General features: G+C 41.6%; 1 protein-coding gene and 1 non-coding gene across 3 annotated transcripts; one reads left to right on the forward strand and one right to left on the reverse strand.

Moving 5' to 3' along the window:
- Positions 1 to 6305: 6305 nt before the first annotated feature.
- On the reverse strand, positions 6306 to 6378 carry TRNAR-CCG (transfer RNA arginine (anticodon CCG)). The gene has a single exon. It is a non-coding gene; the product is annotated as a tRNA-Arg (tRNA).
- Positions 6379 to 8827: 2449 nt separating this feature from the next.
- KPNA2 (karyopherin subunit alpha 2) lies at positions 8828 to 19633 on the forward strand. Of its 2 annotated transcripts, none has more exons than XM_057716885.1 (11): positions 8828 to 8925; positions 11942 to 12039; positions 12189 to 12326; positions 13764 to 13852; positions 14673 to 14941; positions 15224 to 15318; positions 15416 to 15679; positions 15804 to 16037; positions 16283 to 16465; positions 17939 to 18088; positions 19289 to 19633. In XM_057716885.1, exons 1-11 carry the CDS (start codon positions 8868 to 8870, stop codon positions 19379 to 19381), a joined length of 1671 nt encoding a protein of 556 aa, XP_057572868.1. In that variant the 5' UTR covers positions 8828 to 8867; the 3' UTR covers positions 19382 to 19633. The 2 variants fall into 2 exon arrangements, with proteins under 2 accessions (XP_057572868.1, XP_057572869.1); XM_057716886.1 differs by lacking the exon at positions 8828 to 8925 and adding an exon at positions 10500 to 10635.
- Positions 19634 to 19941: the final 308 nt, after the last annotated feature.

Consider the following 19941-nt stretch of genomic DNA (forward strand, 5'->3'; position numbering starts at 1 on the left):
GCTTCATGTTTTTTTAATGTTAAAATATTACAGATATAGTTAGTGGTGGTGCGTCTCCAGGATGACTGGCCCCCAGCGATCCCTACTTCCTGGTATTCATACCTGTGTAGTCCCCTCCCACTACAAGTCCCCTGTAGTTGTAGCAGGGCTGGTTAGAGTGACCAATAGCATACCGAAAAAGTGACAATATACACTTCCAAGGCTGGGTTACAAAAAGGCTGGACTTTCACCTCCTTCTTTTAGATCATTTCCTCTGGGGGAAGCCAGCTGCTGTGTTGGGAGGACACTCAGGGAGTCTATTGAGAGGCCCACGGCAAGGAAGCAACTGAAGTCTTCAACCAACAGCCAGTGAGAAGCTGAGGTCTGCCAACAGCTGGTAAGTGAGGCTAAAGGCAGATCCTTTCCCAGTTGAGCCTGCAGATAAGACTGCAGCCCCAGCCCAGATCTTGGCTGAAACCTCCTCCTGAGAGACCTGAACCACCACGTAAACCAATCCCAGATTCCTGGGCCAGAGGAAGTGTGAGTAATAAATGTTTATTGTTTTAAGCTGCTAAATGTGGGGGTAATTCATTTTGTGGCAATAAATAACGGATACACAGTGGAAGGCCCCTTCGGCTCCTCCTGCACTTGCAGTCTCTACCATTCTCCTGGGTGTTTTTTCTATTATGACTGTGCCAACTACTATTGTAAAAAAAAATCTTATAAATTAATCTTGAGGCATTTAGAAAATTATAATTCCAAATTTTGGAACATTCCATATAAATATGCACTTGTAGTTCAATAAATGATCTCTGAAAGGAATGATAATAAAATTGGGAAATTTTCCCTTAATTTGGGAACTGCCTTGTCTAATGTTACAATGAAATGTAAAAGAAAATCTGTCGTTAATAACAGTAATAATAGCTGGCACCTCCTGCGTACCGTTCCGAGTATTAAACCTTGGGATAAACATTTGAGCTTATACTTTTATTATCCCAATTTAGGGATAAGAGAAAGGTTAAATAACGTGTCCAAGGTTATACAGCTAGCAATCAATGGATACCAAAACCATTACCTACTACCAGGGCTCTTTATATAAGATAGAAATGAAAAAGAAGGGGAAAGATCCAATTAACATAAATGTAGCTGTTGGAAGCCTCCTCTGCAGACGGCCATGAGGTCTGCGTTGATCGTCGTAACTGCCTTCTTCCATCATTGATTCCATGTTCCTCCTGCCCTCAGCTGGGCAGGACTCGATGCCTGGTGAGGAGATTCAAAACTTTATTCCTGTAGGACTTGAGTTCTTGGTGGTCCTGTCTTTATTCGATTGCTGTACTTTCCCATTAACTAGGTCTTTGGAACAAGGGCACACTAAGATGTGCTCCCAGGGAATCCTTGGATTCCAGACATTTCCTCTTTCCTCCACTAAGTAGCAGAGCCATTTCCCCCTTGGTAATCACATCGTTCACAAAGGCTTAGTTCAGGGACTGTCATAGCTGGGGATGCAATAACAAAGTACCACAGCCTGAGCAGCGTAAACAACCGACATCCATTTCTCACAATGCTGGGGTTGGAAGTCTGAGATCAGGGCATCAGGATGGTTGGGTTCTGGTGAGACCTCTCCTCCTGGCTCACAGATGGCTGCCTTCTTGCTGTATCCTCATACGGCAGGGGGGGAGAGAGAGCGAGCGAGGCAGGGTAACAGAGAGACAGAGAAAGGGCTCTGGACCCTTCTCTGTTTTATAAGGACACTAATCCCATCCTGGAGCTCCACCCTCATGACGTCACCTAAAAGCCTCATCTCCTGATACCATAACACTGTAGCTTCTACCCACCGATTTGGGGGTAATTATGTTACATTCAGCTCATAACAGTGACCCCCCCTCTTCTCTGCCTATTGATTCAACAGCCTAAGGAGTCCCAGATGGCCAAGGGGGCAGCCTCAGCTCCAATTGGATGGAGTCATGATAGTGTTTCCTGGCCTAAACATCTCTCTGCTAGGCACTAGAACCTCTAGACCCACTCAGCCTCAGATCACTGGCAAGGAAAGCAAAACAAACAAACAAACAGAGAACAAAACACAAATTCTTCCAGTGAATTATTAGGGGTCATAGTGGGAGAAGCCACCCCCTACTTCCTCTCCATGGTCCCTGACCCTCGCATTCTGGCAATGTCTAAACCCAGGAATGGTTGTGCTAGCAGAAGCCCCGCAGGCAAGGAAGGCAAATCCATACCCAGAACACGTGTCTGTCCTTGTGAGGACGGGGCGCTGTCCGCACACCCCAGTGTTATTGGAAACAAGGGATTATTGTTTTGCCTCTCAGGGTGCGACCCTCCCCTTGGGCAAGCGCCCTCTGCTGGCCTTTCCTAAGATCTGCGGCCACGAGCATCCTCTTCTAATTGGCATCTATCGGTGTTGAGTTCTTCACTGCTCTTGGTAGCCCTTTCTCCTTTTGTTTGAGGAGTTGTGGTTCTGCTTCTCATCTCCATTGTGCTTGTGCTTTTGTAGGATTTCTGACAGGAGTGGAGAAAAATGGCAACTTTACTGTAGTTTTTAGTACTGAAATCTGGTAAAATTTTAAAGTATGATAATTCTGAATGTTAGTATCATTGGATTGTATTTTAATAGTAATTCTGTTGTATTTTCTGACATTCTGAAATGAGTTTTGAAAATTTGGACTAATACAATACTAATATTGTACCCCTTGACCCACTCCTTACTTTGTCCCTGAGATTGCTTGGGGACAAAGGAAAAATGATAAAAACAGGGAAAATTAGTAAGGCCCTAAAATGTTTTTCATAAGGTCCATCAATAATATAGTTATTCCATCCCTGTTTATCAAGCCCCTAAGGCAGTTCCTAGAAGAGGGGCCAGATGGTGCTTTGTTATGGGGCTGTCCTGTGCATTGTAAGATGGCAAGGACACCAAGTGTGCCCAGAAAGCACAGAAGGCTAAAAGAGTGTTATCCCCAATACCTGCCACCCCAGTCTTAATCAGTGGTGGAAGAATGGTCCCAGAACTGTCTGTCTTGATTGGCCATTTAAATTTAACAGTATGAGACTGGTTCATGATAACAATGCATCATGAAACCTTCAGATGGGGGACTTCCCTGGTGGCACAGTGGTTAAGAATCCACCTGCCAATGCAGGAGGCATGGGTTCAATCCCTGGTCCAGGAAGATCCTACCCTAACCCTAACCACAGCTACTGAGCCTGGGCTCTAGAGCCCAAGAGCCACAACCATTGAGCCCACGTGTCACAACTACTAAAGCCCATGTGCCTAGAGCCCATGCTCTGCAATAAGAGAAGCCACCTAAATGAAAAACCCCCACACCACTACGAACAGTAGCCTCCACTCCCCACAATAAAGCCTGTATGCAGCAATGAAGACCCAACACATCCATAAATAAATAAATAATCTCTTAAAAAAAAAAATCCTTCAGATGGAAAGGAGAGCATTTTGTGGACCATTTGTGTTTTTTGCACGCGTGCGCGTATGTGTGTGTCTGTGTGTGGCAGTTTTAAGTTGTTAGTTCCTAAAATCAGTACTTTTTAATGGAAACAACTGGACCAAAAATCTCTCAGAGGGTTTTGAGACTCATTAAAACAAAGTTGAATGAGAAAAAAAAAAAACCCCACACCCAGTCTACACCACCTAAAATTAACAGTGGTGATGGAACAATTAATATGCAATACTGAAAATAAAATGTACAACATTTGTGCTGAGGAAAGGTTGCCGGTGTTTTGCATGGCTAGTTAGCATTCATGCTTCTTTTTCTTTTTAAGGAATTACCTCTTCCCGTTTAGGGGAGGAATTGGTGGGAGGGTGATTCCTCTGTGGCCCCATGAATCAACAGGAGAAAGCTGGGCCAATTGTAAGCTTTTCCTGGAAACCCCAATGCTGGAGCGAGTGGCCCTAGCATGAAGAAAACTACCAGAGGCATGTTTTGCAGGTCTAGCTGCATGGCAGCGAAGGCAGCAGTGGCGGCCTTCCGACAGGTGTCTCTGGCTCTCTGAGTCATTGTGCTTCCAGCTTCTTGCTTTTGGGGGGCCATTGGTGTGTCCTTGATTCTTGCTGGTTCCCACGACTGGTCCTCCAGTTTTGCCCGCTATGTAGTAAGCACCTCCCTTCGCCATGTCTTTCCAATGAATTTTCATTTGCTTTGCTCAGGTTGCACTGGTTTGTTTCCATTGTTGGACACAAGAGGGAACTAGCAAAGGAGATTGAGAAGTTGATTGGAGAACTGAGAAAAAAAGATTTCCTGGGAGCCTGGGAAAAAGGTGTGTTTTCAAGAAGAAAGGACTGGTGGAGAATTTCAAACTTCAGGGCGAAGTCAAGCAAGATAAGGACCGGAAGGTATTTCTTAAATTTGTCAGTTAAGAGGTCGGTGTGGGGAGGAGTGTGGCCACCACAGGGGAGTGAGGAGAGCATGGCGGGTGGAGGGGAAGGAGACCCCTTGAGGCAGCCTGGCTGTGTGCGGAGAGGCACCCAGGACCCATGCCAGGTGCCCAGGACCAAGGGTGAGACATTAAGGAATGGAGAAGCTGTAGACTGTTTGGAGTTTAAAGGAAAAAGCCAGTAGAAGGTAGCTAAAGACATAGACGGCGGGGCGGGGAGGGGTGGGTGGACGGGGATAATGGGCTTACACCTTTTGAGAGTTTACTGAGTGTCAGGCAAGTTTCCTGAGGAGAAAGGGGTCCAAAGCAAAAGCAGAGGGAGGGACTGGCCTGGGACTGAAGGAGGGACATCTCTTCATGTGAGACAGAAGAGGGAAGATATGGGGGAGATGACAGAGGTGAGGGAAGAGGAAAATGTGGAACTTGCATTCAATGACTTGAATCTGGGGTGTTCAATAGGCACTGAATTCAGCCGAATGAACGAGGTGAGTGAGTCACAAAACATCTGCCAGAGAGAAGGAGCTGGGCTAAGAGGAGAGGTTGGAGGAGGGAAATGAGGTGGGAGAGTCAGGTGAGCTCTCTACAGGACCAAGCAGGCCAGTCGGAAGCCGAAAGGGTGGAGAACCTGGGAGGGGTTCATCCAGCCCAGTTCCTCAGGCTAAGTATCGCGTGTGAGAGCAATCTAGCCTTTGGACCAGGGAGACATCGTCACCGTCTGTTGCTGTTCCGAGATGCTGCCTACAGGTGGGAGGCAGGAGACAATGTAGTTCCAATTTTTTGAGCACCTACAGTAGCCAGGACCTAATGTGGCCATCAACTCTGAGGTACCAGGAATGGAGCTAGAAATTATGCCCTGGGCTTACTTGTTAATGTGTTCTAGTTTTTAAATTCAGCACTGCATTCCTAACCTTGAGAAACGGGTGGCGTCGGGTAAAGGTATCAGGTAAATTTCCCCATTGATTGTTTAGGTTTTTTCCTTTAATAAACTTTAATTTTGGAATAATTTCAGATTTACATGACAGTTGCAAAGATAGAACAGAGGGCTCCCATATACCCTTCACTCAGTTTCCCCTAATGCTAACCTCTTACATTACCATGTACATTTGTCACAAGTAAGAAATCAACATTGGTATACTGTTGGTAATTAAACTCCAGAATGTATTCAGATTCCACTGGGTTTTGCACTGATGTGCTTTATCTGTTTCAGGCTCAGATCCAGGATACCACATTGCATTTAGTATTTAGTTGTTTTTCAAAAGTAGGATGTAACTCTGCAATATTCCTCTTATACAGGTTTTAAAAGAAGAGTTTAAAGTTTTCAAGCTAGTCAACTAAAACAGTCTGAAAAGTTTAAACTCTGATTGTATTTCTTTTATTACACTACTTTGCAAATCAAATACACACACACACACACCCCCCCCTTACGTACCAACTACAATTTGTTGTTCATTATACTTTAGAGAGAGAAACCATAAATTATATTTATTATATTTGTATGTTTTAACACATTTAAAAACACAGTTGCTTATAAATTCTCCTTAGTACTGGAAATAAATGTTTGGAGCCAGCACAGTTGGATCTGCTCACACACCCCTTGGGATAAGGATGGGGAGGAAGTTTTGCACGTGTGGCTGCCCATGATGAAATTCATTTTAAAAAGAGAAAAAAGATGATGCCATCTGTCCAGTTGGCAGTTGCTGTTTCCCAAGGCTTTTCTCTTAGCAAGAGTAAATGCTTCTCTTCCGGGTCAGATCTTGTGTTTCACTTGAAGGTCTCAATTGCACTGTATTAGAAGGCGGAGATGCTTTTCCTAATTTGTAAATACAACAGCTCCTCTAGATCTCCATAGAGAAAGCGAAATAACGACATTTCAAAATCTACTTCCATGCCCATTCTTGCTTTTCTCTCCACCAAAACTAATCTCCGAACGACCCAGATGGGACTCGAACCCACAATCCCCAGCTCCGGAGGCTGATGCCTTATCCATTAGGCCACTGGGTCACCACAGGATCCGGGTTCTCATACCGTCCCCTTACGTGATGCCATCATCGCGCCCCGCCCCCGCACTCTGCGGCCTCGCGTCGGACGGCGTGTGATTTGGGAGCCGCCCCCAGTGGCGGCAGCACGCGCCTGCGCCCTCGCCCGGCCGGCCGCCCGAGCCTCCACGCGCATGCGCTTGACCTGCCCCGCCCCACTGCCCTGGTACTGCGTGGCCGGCACGCGGGCCGCTCTAGGTCGGTTTGGGTGGCCTTCTACTTCTTGGGTTTTTCTCGGAAGGTTCTCAGTCCTGGCTGCGTACTAGGCGCATTTGGAGGGAACTTTAAACAAAATTCCAATGCCTGGCCTTTTCCCGTTCTAATTCTATTTACCAGGGCGGGCCCCGAGCCTCTGCATCTTACAGAGTTCCTGTGACCTTCCTCTGATGTGAGATCCTCCTGCATCCCCCCCCCCCCCCAACCTTCCCGTCCCTAACGGCTTCCCTTTCTTTCCTGCATTATTCCAAGTATGTTAACTGGATAACTTAGTATGTGCTGGGAATTGTTGGGGGTGTCCAGGGTGAACAGGCTTTTCTTCAAATATGCCCCCCCACCTACATCCATTTTTCTCCCCATTTTCTTTCTCTCCAAATTGAAAGGAAAATAAATTTAACAAGGTCACTAGATACAAAATAATACGAATTTTGTTCTCTTTTCTTATCCTAAAGCTAAGTCTTGGATAAAGATTTAGATTTTCTGGTTCTGTGCATAATATCTGTATGCTTGTTTCATATAAAGGTGCTGTATTTGTTTTTAAAAATACATGATTTTTTTCTTCTTAGATACATAAAACCTGTTCATTTTAAAATTGTATAAAATGAGGGTAAGCCAAACAAAGAAAATTGAAATTGACTGTAATTCTACCACTCAAAGTTAACCACTATTAACATTTTGGTGTGCATTTTTCAAATCTCAGGTGTCTGTGTCATATGTCAGTTTTATTATCTGTAGATCCTGAGTCACCTAGGAATATTAGTGAATGACAACTAATCATATAGCAGAAGCGATGGTGGGTAAAACTGACACCTTAAGTGAATCAAGGCAGTGATACTAAGCCAGTAATAATTGTTATTCTTCACCTTTGTGCAATGGGGGGGGGAGGGAATTGGGGCCAGCTTCAGCAACTTCACTTAAGAATATCCTTGATGACAGTTTAAGAATTATTAATTTAAATCTTGCCCTTTGAGTATGCATCCTTTTAATATTTTGTATGACAAAATGGGAATTATGCATAAATCACTTCTACCACATACCAAAATTCAATGGTTGTCTTTTTTTTTTGAAGGAACTTTTATTGAGATATAATTGACATGCAATAAACTGCATATATTTGAAGTGTACAATTTTTTTCTTATTAGTAATGTATATATGGCGATCCCAATCTCCCAGTTCATCCCCCACCTCTGCTTCCCTTCCTTAGCGTCCATGTCTGTTCTCTACATCTGTGTCTATTTCTGCCTTGCAAACCGGTTGATCTGTACCATTTTTCTAGATTCCGCATACATGCGTTAATATACAGTATTTGTTTTTCTCTTTCTGACTGACTTCACTCTGTATGACAATCTCTAGGTCCATCCATGTCTCTACAAATGTCCCAATTTCATTCCTCTTTATGGCTGAGTAATATTCCATTGTATATATGTACCACATCTTCTTTATCCATTCACCTGTTGATGGATATTTAGATTGCTTCCATGACCTGGCTATTATAAATAGTGCTGCAATGAACATTGGGGGTGCTTGTGTCTTTTTGAATTACGTTTTTCTCTGGGTATATGCCCAGCAGTGGGATTGCTGGGTCACATGGTAACTATTTTTAGTTTTTCAAGGAACCTCCATACTGTTCTCCATAGTGGCTGTACCAATTTACAATCCCTCAATGGTTGTCTCTTGAGGAGAACATTTGTGCAATGTTCGAATTGCAGGCTAAACTAGCTGCTTTTTCAGTGGAACACAGTTCTTGAAAGAATGGCTAACAGACTATAATTACTCAGACTGGGGCACACTGGGGTTTGCTTTTCTGGAGCAGCTTCATTCTCGGGCTCACACCATCACAGCACACGGTCCACTGGAAAAGGGGATATCTCACAAAAGTCTCAGCAAATATTGTACTGCATTGTGTTACATCTTCATCACCAAACCAATTCCTGTGTCTGGGGAATGTAATGTACTGATTGGCTTAGGCCAGACAGACCCTCTCCTGACTCTCCATCCAAGCTACAGTAGGAAGAGTTGGGGGTGTATGGTTTCCCAGGATGTTTTATCTTTCAAAGGCAACTTTCACTTTTGACAGTTTACTTCTGCTTCATGTTGTTCTCAGGTGCAAGTACAGAACAGTGGTCAGAGAGCATGGATCCTGGAACGAGATGGCCTGGGTTTGAATCCTGTCTCTGCCATTTATTCCAGTAAAAACCTAGACAAGTTACTTAACCACCCACTCTTCTCTTCTGTGAAATGGAACAGATAATAATACTACCTCGCGGAGTTGTGAGAATTAAATGTATTCATAAAGGTAAAACATTTAGAACAATTCTGGGCACACAGTACGCAATATTTGCAAGCAAAAGAAAACCCAATTTAACTAGCTTAAACAACAAAGGAAATGTATTGGATGATGTAATTGCAAAGTCATATACCTGCAGCCTTCGGAGGTAAGGCAGACTGTTGATCAAAGCTTTCATGGTTTCTCGACAGTTGTCTTATTCAGATTTCTAGGACTCACATCTATCAGTTCGGAAGAACAGAGCCTGCTTTCCCGCCTCTAATCATAAAACAAAAGGCACAGGCTTTCCAACTGGATGAATTTAGGTCACATGACTGCCCTTGACCTATTCACAGTAGCCAAGAGAATGCCGTGCAGTGACTGGTTTAGAGGTGAAATCCTTCCACAATTTTGCATTTAGGGGGATAGGATTATGCTGATTGGTTAGGTGGGAGTAGAATCAACGTCCTGTGCCTCCCATGGCTGCTACACAGTGAGTGAGACTTGCAAAAATGCCTGCCAGAAGGGACGAAGTTCATTGTTTGAATTTATTTATAGTAAAAAAATAAGCCAATACAGCATTTCGTAAAAATACCCTTTTTAGAATACAGAAAAGTTGCGAAAAGGAAACAGTGGCCCATAATCCTGAGGTACTGATAACCACTACTGATGCTTTTTTAAAAATTACAAGAAAATGCAAACATTTTATTCAGAAACGTATAAAATATAACCTAGATCATTACTATAACAATTGACACAATTTGAACACAGACTATAAGTAAGTAATCGCATCAAAGTTCAATTGTCTTGAATTTGATGATTGCGGTGTGGTTATATAACAGAATGTCCTTATTCTTACAAGATACGAGCCGAAATATTTGGGGGTAAGGGGAATGATTTCTCAAACTTACTCTCAAATGGTTCAAAAAGTAATGTGTAAAAGACATATATATGTTTACGTACGGAGAGAACGAAATAGTAAATGTGGCAGATGTTAACATTCGGCAAATATAGACTAAAGATTTGCAGTTCTTTTGTATTTGAAGTTATTAAGACTGGAGAAACAGGTATAATAAGCCTTTTGTTACCATATTTGCGCCTTCTATGCAGTCTTTTATGATGCAAGTTAAAAAACGACACCACCACCTAAAAAATGTAGCACATATCTGCCTTACCCTCCTTGATGGCTAGAAACCCCGGCCAGGTTCCTTCTGAGTCCTATCAGGGGGAAAATGCATAGCAATATATTTCTGTGTCAAGATTTTTAAAGAGAATTATTTTGGGAATAATTTGTGGTACCTGCTTAAGGCAAACGCGCAGAGAAACAAGCACCCACCATACAGGCATAAACTCACTGCAAAGGGCCAACGCTCTGGCCAAGGCAGCCTGGGAACTGGCCCTTCGCGCTGCATGCCGGGATATGGAGTCTTTTCCCTTCGAACTGCAAGGCGCTCTGGGATAGCCCGGCCGCTCCCTGATCTCGCGATGCTATCCTCCCTTTTTCTGGGCCCTCTGACACCCCCCCCCATCAACGTGTTTTTCAAATCCACCAATGGGCGCATAGCGTAAACTCGAACCAGCCAATCGGAATGCAGGGCCACCGGGAAATTTAAATCGCGCCGGCCGGCTGCTCGAGCCACACCGTCCTCGGGCTGACCGTGGTGTACGTTTTGAGGGCAGCCGACCCGCAGCCTGTGCGCAGCGCACCGCCGCCTGTGGACGCTTGAGCCAGCTGTGTAGGTACGAACTGAGGCCACAGCCTGGCCCGAGCGGCAACGGCTGGCCCGCAAGGCCGCGCTCGGATTGCAGGTGGCGGGAGGGCAGGCCCGGGGTAGACGCCCGGCCTGGCTTTGGCCTTTCTGGTTGACGAGGCCTCGGGGGCGTAGTTCGTTGACGAGACGGGCATTTCGCGATGCGAGTGTTTGGGCTTTAGGGCCTGAGGCCCTGCGAACCGCTGCGTTCGCCTTTGGCCGAGAATCAGAGTGAGGCCCGAGGACGAAAGCCTCGGTGGGGGGCCCTGCGCCTCCGGTTCCTCCTCCGCCCGTTCCCGCTGCTGCTTCCCCGAAATGGGGGCGGGGGAGCAGGGGACGGGGGTGGCAGTTGGAAGTGCTCTCTTTTAACACGTAGGCCCTGGGTTGGCTGTGTCACCATTTCGTTAAAGAACAGAATGGAATTAAAGATAGCCACTTGTAAGGAGGACTTTCACTTTTGTGTTCTTTTAGAGATTGCTCTTAAGTGGCTGAGTTTGGGTGAAGCACAGCTGATATCAGCCTAATTTAGTGCGTTCACTCGGAATTCCTGGAAATGAAAATGTATGCGAGATGCTGAAGACGCAGAAAACTGCGTCGCAGGTGTTCAGGGTGGGCAGGAAATGTTATGAAAGACTCCACAATGTAATGATGAATCCGATTTTTAGAAATTTTGAACATGGAGAATGTACCTGTTGTTGGACGTTTAAAGACAGTAGAGCCTCCAGAGGATCTGAATTTATGGCCCCTAGGACATAGGTTTTAACTGTAACCTCATTTCCCCTACTTTGTCTTCAATTAACTATTTATGGGTCCTGTGTAGAGGCTAGAGCCACGCTGTCCAGTGTGGCAGTCACCAAACGCATGGGGCTAATCTGGATCGAGTTATGCTGTAAGCTTAAAGTACCCGCAGGATCGTTAAGCTTCTTTAGTATGAAAAAAGAATGTAAAATATCTCCGTAATTTTCTGACGTAATGAGTTGAAAGGAAATATATTATTAAAGTTAATTTCATTTGTTCTTTTTTGCTTTTTAAAAATGTGGCTACTAGGAAACTTAAATTTATGCAGCTTGTGTTATATTTGTGGTGGACAGCACTGCTCCAGGAAGTCTCAGCCCTTTAGAGGGAAGGGGCCAAATATCATTTGGCCAAAACTGTTTCACAGTGCTGATTAAGGGAAGTTCCTTCTCTAATATAGAAATGTGGATTCAGTATGTGTTTGATAATTCCATTAATGCTCACCTTATTGGCAATGAAAATGATAAAAGGGAAATTTTTTTCTCTCTCTCCTCTTTTAGCTTTCTCCTTTTGTCTCAGAACCATGTCCACCAATGAGAATGCTAATTCACCAGCTGCCCGCCTTAACAGATTCAAGAACAAGGGGAAGGACAGTACAGTGAGTACCTTCTGTTGCTTTCCTATGGTATTTTTAAATGGAAGATATTTGGGAAGGGGGTCAAAATTTTGAGCGAATTTGAAAAAATGCCCTCACTTGGCAACAAAAACTGATGTAATAGGTGAGATGACACGTTGTCTTTTCTCAAGGAAATGAGGCGGCGCCGAATAGAAGTTAATGTGGAGCTGAGGAAAGCTAAGAAGGATGACCAGATGCTGAAAAGGAGAAATGTCGGCTCTTTTCCCGATGACACTACTTCTCCACTGCAGGAAAACCGCAACAACCAGGTAACCTTATGAATAATGGTAAACCCAGAAAATCAGTATGGGGCTTTTCTTAGAAATTTAAATAACATTCCTAGCTTTGTGATTTTAATTATCAAATGTGTAGATTTATGTTTGTGTGCTCCCAGTCAGTAATTCTGATGGGTTGTCTTTTTCCCACCCACCCTCCATAATCTACTGAAGCTGATTCCAAGGTTGTCTTTAGCTCTGCTCTCCCTTCAAGATTTCCTGCATTTCCAGTTGCCAGTTTCTACCCTGAAGTAGCCATTCAAGTGTTAAGTGAAAGTGTGTCCAGAACCATCTTATTTCTGTCTCTTTCTTTCTCTTTCTCTTTCCCTTCCTCCCTTTTTTTTCCTTCTCTATTTTTTGTACTTGTCACCAGCTTTAGTCAGGTTTTTTTCCCTCAGGACTGAAATACTTTCAGTAGTCTCCTAATTTTATCTTTCCCTTCATTCTGTGCCACATACTGCTTACCTAAAAATCTTCCTGAAATACTGCTTTAAGCATCTTGGACATTTTATGGTTTTAAATCCTTATTTTTTGAAGGTTTTTGTAAATTAGATCCATCTTAGATTTTCAGATTTATCTCTTTCATCTTTCAGAGATATTGGGCACTTTCCTCCTTTTTTTCACATTATGGTTCCTTTAGTGCTCCTCATTTTATCAGTGTTTTTTGTTGTTTTTTGTTTTTCTTCATTGAATTCCACCTATGTGCTGTTTCTCAAGTTTTATGCTCAAATCCCATCTTCTTATAGCACTCTTTGGTCAGTGTGACAGGAACAATGGTCCCTTCTCGGCATTCCTGTAGCATCCCATTCTGCACCAAAAATGGAGAGTAAATTCTGTTATACACATATATAGTATTATATGGGTACATGTATGTAGTGTCATACATATAACCATTTGTTATATGATTGTTTACTTGTCAAATTTTTTTAAGTTGTAAGCTTACAGGGAGAAAGGGACACTGTCTTTTTGAGTTAACTGTAGCATTGGTTTGAGAATGCTCAATAATGCTTACATTTGCAACACTACTGTGGAAATGAATAGATAACAAACTTAGAAATGAAAATTCCTAACACATTGCCTCTAATTCCATCCCCTTTTCACTAAAAGCGTATCTAAATACAAGTGATTGAGACTAATATAGAAATAACCTTCACAGTGCTCTAATTCATTTTTGTAATTCGTTCATAGCTACTTTTTCTAGTGACTAAATGCTGGGATACTTCATTATTTGAGACTTCATTTAATCATGACACCAAGTTTGAAAATTGTTCTGCCTGTTAAATAATGAATGTTTAATTAACAGGCAAATTTAAATGTAGAGCTAAACTCTTACTGATTATAAACTTAGAAATGTCTTCACGTTGGAATTTTATGGTTTGTATCTAACCTTAAAAATGGTAATTTGCAAAATTAATTCTACTGTTCTTGTAGGGCACTGTAAATTGGTCTGTTGATGACATTGTCAAAGGCATAAATAGCAACAACTTGGAAAGCCAGCTCCAAGCTACTCAAGCTGCTAGGTAAGTCTTGTCTGCTGTAGATAGCATGGGTAACCTAAGGAATCAGCCTTTTTACATTTTTTGGTGGGAAAGCGACGAGCAGGTAAAGAAAAGGTTAAGCCCAGCCTAGGCCTGTTTTCATTAGAATCTTCCCTTAAGAGGATCTAAAATTTTCTGTTTGCCTAAAATTCCATCTTCCTCCAGTGATAATCACTGTTAACATTTTGGTGTACTTTTTAAGAAAATTACAAAGTTTTTGTCAGAGTGGCATTTTGAGTCAGTGTCAAGGAAAGAGGAAGAATTATTCAGTAAGTGGGATTAACACATTCATTTAGAATGTTCCATCCATTTAGGAAATAAGTATATGTAGACTCTTATCTCCTACCACACACAGGTACTCGTGACATCTGTAATAAAAAGAGTGAATAATTTCTGTAGCTTGACAGTGTGGAATAAAACTAAATCCAGTTGACAAATGATCATGGAAAAGATGTTTAGCTTCACTAGTGGTCAGAGAAATGCAGATTAACAATGAGTGTGCTCTCAGACTGTCAAAGTTTTTAAAAAGTGATAAGATCTAAAGTAGATTTTTGCAGAGATGCAGAGAGAAGGGCTCTACGTTATTGGTAATATTTTAGTTTTGGGAAAAGATAGTTTAAGACACCACCTATGGTAGCACCATGCAACCAAATCTCTTCAGCTCCTCATAAATTCCAGGATATTTCAACATTTAGTGCTTTACTGTAAAAGGTTTAAAGTTCTAGACTCTCAAGTTGCATTTTAAATGAACTTGTTTTGTTAATCACCTTCAACCTTTGTTTCTCTTTTTGCTTACCCTTAGGAAACTGCTTTCTAGGGAAAAACAGCCCCCCATAGACAACATAATCCGGGCTGGTTTGATTCCAAAATTTGTGTCCTTCTTGGGCAGAACTGATTGTAGTCCCATTCAGTTTGAATCTGCTTGGGCCCTCACTAACATTGCTTCCGGGACATCAGAACAGACCAAGGCTGTGGTAGATGGAGGTGCTGTCCCAGCATTCATTTCTCTGTTGGCATCTCCCCATGCTCACATCAGTGAACAAGCTGTGTGGGCTCTAGGAAACATTGCAGGTATTTGGATTTAAAATTCTTTTGACTGAGTGTCTCCAATCATACTGTGGTTGGTAGAAGTGCCTTGTCATAAGTAATAGTGACCTCTCTGTTGGGTTCTGAACTTACTTGCTTGCAGTGCTAAATAAGGGGTGAAAGTGGCATCTAATTTAGGGAATTTCTGAGAGTGTTTTCTTTGCATCAAGACACTGGTGCACTCAGTCACTGAAATTGATGGTGCTAGACAAGTAGTTATGGTTAACTTTACCTTTCTCCTTTTTTTTTTTTTTTTTTTTTTTTAAGGTGATGGTTCAGTTTTCCGAGACTTGGTTATCAAGTATGGTGCAGTTGACCCGCTGTTGGCACTTTTGGCAGTTCCTGATATGTCATCTTTAGCAGTAAGTTACTTAACATAAGTCAAGTTACTCATTGATTCTAATTTTCCCACCCCCTCAAAAAACAGGGCACTTAATTGAGTTTTTTCTTTTCCCCCAGTGTGGTTACTTACGTAATCTTACCTGGACACTTTCAAATCTTTGTCGCAACAAGAATCCTGCACCCCCCTTAGATGCTGTTGAGCAGATTCTTCCTACTTTAGTTCGTCTCCTGCATCACGATGATCCAGAAGTATTAGCTGATACCTGCTGGGCTATTTCCTACCTTACTGATGGTCCAAATGAACGGATTGAAATGGTTGTGAAAACTGGGGTTGTACCCCAACTTGTGAAGCTTTTAGGAGCCACTGAATTGCCAATTGTGGTAAGTTAACTTTCAAATGAGGCTATGAAGTTGTAAGGAGCATAATCAGTTGGTACTGATATTGACATAGTGTCTATTTTAGGCCATGATGAGCCTCTTACTTGTCACATTTCTTTCCTTTCAGACTCCCGCGCTAAGAGCCATAGGGAATATTGTCACTGGGACAGATGAACAGACTCAGGTTGTAATAGATGCAGGAGCACTTGCCGTCTTTCCCAGCCTGCTAACGAACTCCAAAACTAATATTCAGAAGGAAGCTACGTGGACAATGTCAAACATCACGGCTGGCCGCCAGGACCAGATACAGCAAGTTGTGAATCATGGATTGGTCCCATTCCTTGTTGGCGTTCTCTCTAAGGTAGTGAAGTCTTAGGACTTTAAATAAAGGATTGTTAGTGTTTATGGACAGGCCCTTGGTAGAGCTGTACTTCATAAGATTCTTAATGTTAGTTTCTACTTAACAGTCCCTTGCTAAATAATAGTAAGCTCTTTAACTTAAGCTTGGATAGAACCAGTTGGTAGTTTTAGTCATTGTCTTTCTAAAATAGTACTTTTGGAATCTTATTTTTTTGTGAAATAAACTTGTTTTCTTATGTTAATTAGGCAGACTTTAAGACACAAAAGGAAGCTGTATGGGCTGTGACCAACTATACAAGTGGCGGAACAGTTGAGCAGATTGTATACCTTGTTCATTGTGGCATAATAGAACCATTGATGAACCTCCTAACTGCGAAAGATACCAAAATTATTCTGGTTATTTTGGATGCCATTTCAAATATCTTTCAGGCAAGTCTTTTGTTTTGTTTTGCTTTTGTTTTGTTTTTCTAGATTTATTTATTATTTTATTTATTTATTTTTGGCTGCATTGGGTCTTTGTTGCTGCGTGCGGGCTTTCTCTAGTTGCAGCAAGCAGGGGCTACTCTTGGTTGCAGTGCGTGGGCTCCTCATTGTGGTGGCTTCTATTGTTGCAGAGCACAGGCTCTTCTAGGTGCGTGGGCTTCAGTAGTTGTGGCACTCTGGCTCAGTAGTTTTGGTGCAGGGGCTTAGTTGCCCTGCGGCATGTGGAATCTTCCCAGCCCAGGGCTCGAACCCGTGTCCCCTGCATTGGCAGGAGGATTCTTACCCACTACCAGGGAAGTCCCAGATAAGTCTTAACAAGGTGGCATTTGTTTGAATTTGGTTTTGATGATAATCGGTTTACTGTCTAGATGATGGGGTGCAGGGGCAGCTAAGTTTACTCAGTGGGCCACAGAATTGGAACACCTGTTTGTGGGCCACGCTATTGATAAAAGATGTGACAAGGGATTATAAGAGATTTAAAGGAGATGACAAGTGCATGATGTGACCTGAATTGAGGTCAGGTACATATGTGGACACTATTCATATGTATTCATTTTGTCCAGAATTTTTAATTCCCCAATTTTATACCGAATTTTGGTGAAATTAAATTTGAATAACCTAGTTAATTATATTTTTCTCCTGGTTCCATTCTTAATTGATCCAGGCATGTTAGCACATGGCACTTTGTCATAGTGTTTGATGGTAGTTAACTTTAAACTACTGATTGTGGAAATTTTTACATATCAAAGTTGAGTTTAGAGTAATGATCCCTAGTGTATCCATCACCTGGCATAAATAAGTTGTCAACGTTTGGCCTCTTTTTCTACTCACCTTTACCTAAAATTTTATTTTGAAGCAACTAAGTTATTTCATTTTTAAATATTTATGTCTCTCCTAAAAGTTGACTTTAAAACATATCTAGCCACAATAGCATTCTTATACCTAATAGGTTCTTGATATTAACAGATTATCCAGTCAGGGGAATTTGTTTTTACATACTATAGGCCATCTTTACTCAATGGCTCTCTTCTTCAACTACATACACCTTGGGATTATTTGGGGCGCTTTTCACACCAGTAATTTCCTATTCCCATCACAGACCAATTGAACCTGGATATAGTGTCATTTTTAATGTTGCCCAGGAGATTTTGATGCACAGAAAAAGTTGAGAACTGTACTAAGATCTTTGTGGCTGAAAACTACAGTAGTTGCTAACAGCAATTACAGATCTGATTCCCTTGAATTTTTAAAAAATGTAAAATGGAGATAAAAATGGAGATAGTTTTTTATCTTACAGGATTGTGGAAGCAAGCTGTTGTGTTTATTTGTCTCTGATACATATTGATAAAGATAGACATTGTTTTCTTCATTAAAACAGAACTTTCAAAGTTTCGGCTACTAAACTTGAAATTTTTTTAGGCTGCTGAGAAACTAGGTGAAACTGAGAAACTTAGTATAATGATTGAAGAATGTGGAGGTTTGGACAAAATTGAAGCTCTACAAAACCATGAAAACGAGTCTGTGTACAAAGCTTCATTAAACTTGATTGAGAAGTATTTCTCTGTGGAGGTGAGTAACCTGGTAATGTTAATAAGAACTGGGAAAATACACACTTAAGGTTAATCCCATAAGATATTTTTTTCCTTCATACTTTTTTAATGAGCCCTGGTAAATATAGTAAAATATCAGTGTAAGTAGAATACAACATACATATTTACTTCCTTAATGTTTGATGATAATACCACCTTTTTGAGATAGTAAAAAGTCACCAATTTACTTTCGAATGAATAGCCTCACGAATCTTAGAATATCTTGAGAGTAAGTTTGTATAGGAGTTGGAGAAGTAGGCCAACCCCACAGCCATCCTCTGGCCTGATAAGCAGTTTTTTCTCTTGCCAGGTTAAGAAAATCTCTAATTCTGTTATGGTAGTAGCATTAAAAATTTTTTTTTTCTTTTACTGTGTTTAATTGAAGTATAGTTGATTTACAATGTTGTGTTAATTATTGCTGTACAGCAGAGTGATTCAGTTATATATAGTTTCTTTAATATATATTCTTTTCCATTATGATTTGTCATAAGGTATTCTAGTTCTCTGTGCTATACAGTAGGATCTTGTTTATCCATCCTGTGTATAATAGCTTACATCTGCTAACCCCAACCTCCCACTCCATCCCTCTCACCCCCTCGCCGTTGGCAACCACCAGGCTGTTCTTTATGTCCATGAGTCTGTTTCTGTTTCATAGATAGGTTCATTTGTATCATATTTTAGATTCCACATATAAGTGATATCATACGGTATTTGTCTTTCTGACTTACTTAATATGATCATCTCTAGTTGCATCCATGTTGTAGTAACATTTCTTAACCCATTCAGAACCTTCCCCTTTCAGGCAGGTTTAAGTAGCCATCCCTCCACTATTTGAGATATTGAAATGTGGTTCAGGATTAAAGGTGAAATATACAAATGAAAACCTTAAAAGTGGATACTTAATAGGCATTATGCTGAGTGAAATGAGTCAGAGTAAGACAAATACTTTAAGATCTCTCTTATTATGTGGAATGTTAAAACACACACACACCAAAGCTCAGATTGGTGGTTGCCAGAGGTGGTGGGTGGGAGAAATGGGTAAACTGTTTTTTTGGTTTTGTTTTTAGCTTAAATTGAGATAAAAGAAGAAAAAAGCGTAAGTATAGACTTCTAGGCAGTTACCTCTTAGAAACGTGCCATATTTATAGGATTACATTGTTTTGTTTTTAAATACTTCCAGGAAGAGGAAGATCAAAATGTTGTGCCAGAAACTACCTCTGAAGGCTATACATTCCAAGTTCAGGATGGCACTGCTGGGACCTTCAACTTTTAGATTATACATCTGAGGCATAAAGTTGTTTGTTGTGGACTATGTTTGGTATAAGTTTGTCTTATTGTTTCTCTACTAAGAACTCTTTCTAAATGTGGTTTGTTATTGTAGCACTTTTTACAACTGAGACTATACTTGAACAGCTCCAAAACTGTACATACTGTATGAAGCTTCTCCTCTCAGTGAGTTTCTTATTTCTGTGTGGAATTTCATATCTTGCAGTGTCCTGTAAATAAAGATTAAATTCCACCCTTTTCTTCACCATGCCGATGTGTTACTTTCTAATTTAGAGCTCTTAAGGATTGCAAATGAAGGGGAGCTGAACTGAACTGATTTGACTCTAACCAGGGGTGTAGTTCTGGTTGCAGGCATCATTTCATGTAAGGTTTGTCATGTCATCAAGGGTACAGGGTTGATAACTTCCTGCCCACTTCTGAATTCTGGCTTTGCTCTAGGCTGCTTCCCCTCTTGGTTGGTGAAAATGGCCATTGGCACTTGCGGAAAAATAAATTTCAGAAGTTTTCACCAAAGAACAAATAAAATTTCGCAGAAGCTGTCAGCCA

The sequence above is a fragment of the Hippopotamus amphibius genome, chromosome 17, assembly GCF_030028045.1.
Source record: "Hippopotamus amphibius kiboko isolate mHipAmp2 chromosome 17, mHipAmp2.hap2, whole genome shotgun sequence".
In the NCBI taxonomy this organism is placed as follows: domain Eukaryota; kingdom Metazoa; phylum Chordata; class Mammalia; order Artiodactyla; family Hippopotamidae; genus Hippopotamus; species Hippopotamus amphibius.

What these genes read in the sequence shown, in the direction of transcription:
- KPNA2 (XM_057716885.1), top strand. Translation starts at nt 8,868, where the DNA reads ATGGAACAGATAATAATACTACCTCGCGGAGTTGTGAGAATTAAATGT. An exon ending in CAAGCTACTCAAGCTGCTAG is followed by an intron (nt 13,853 to 14,672) that starts GTAAGTCTTGTC and finishes GCTTACCCTTAG; the next exon opens with GAAACTGCTTTCTAGGGAAA. An exon ending in CTGATATGTCATCTTTAGCA is followed by an intron (nt 15,319 to 15,415) that starts GTAAGTTACTTA and finishes CTTTTCCCCCAG; the next exon opens with TGTGGTTACTTACGTAATCT.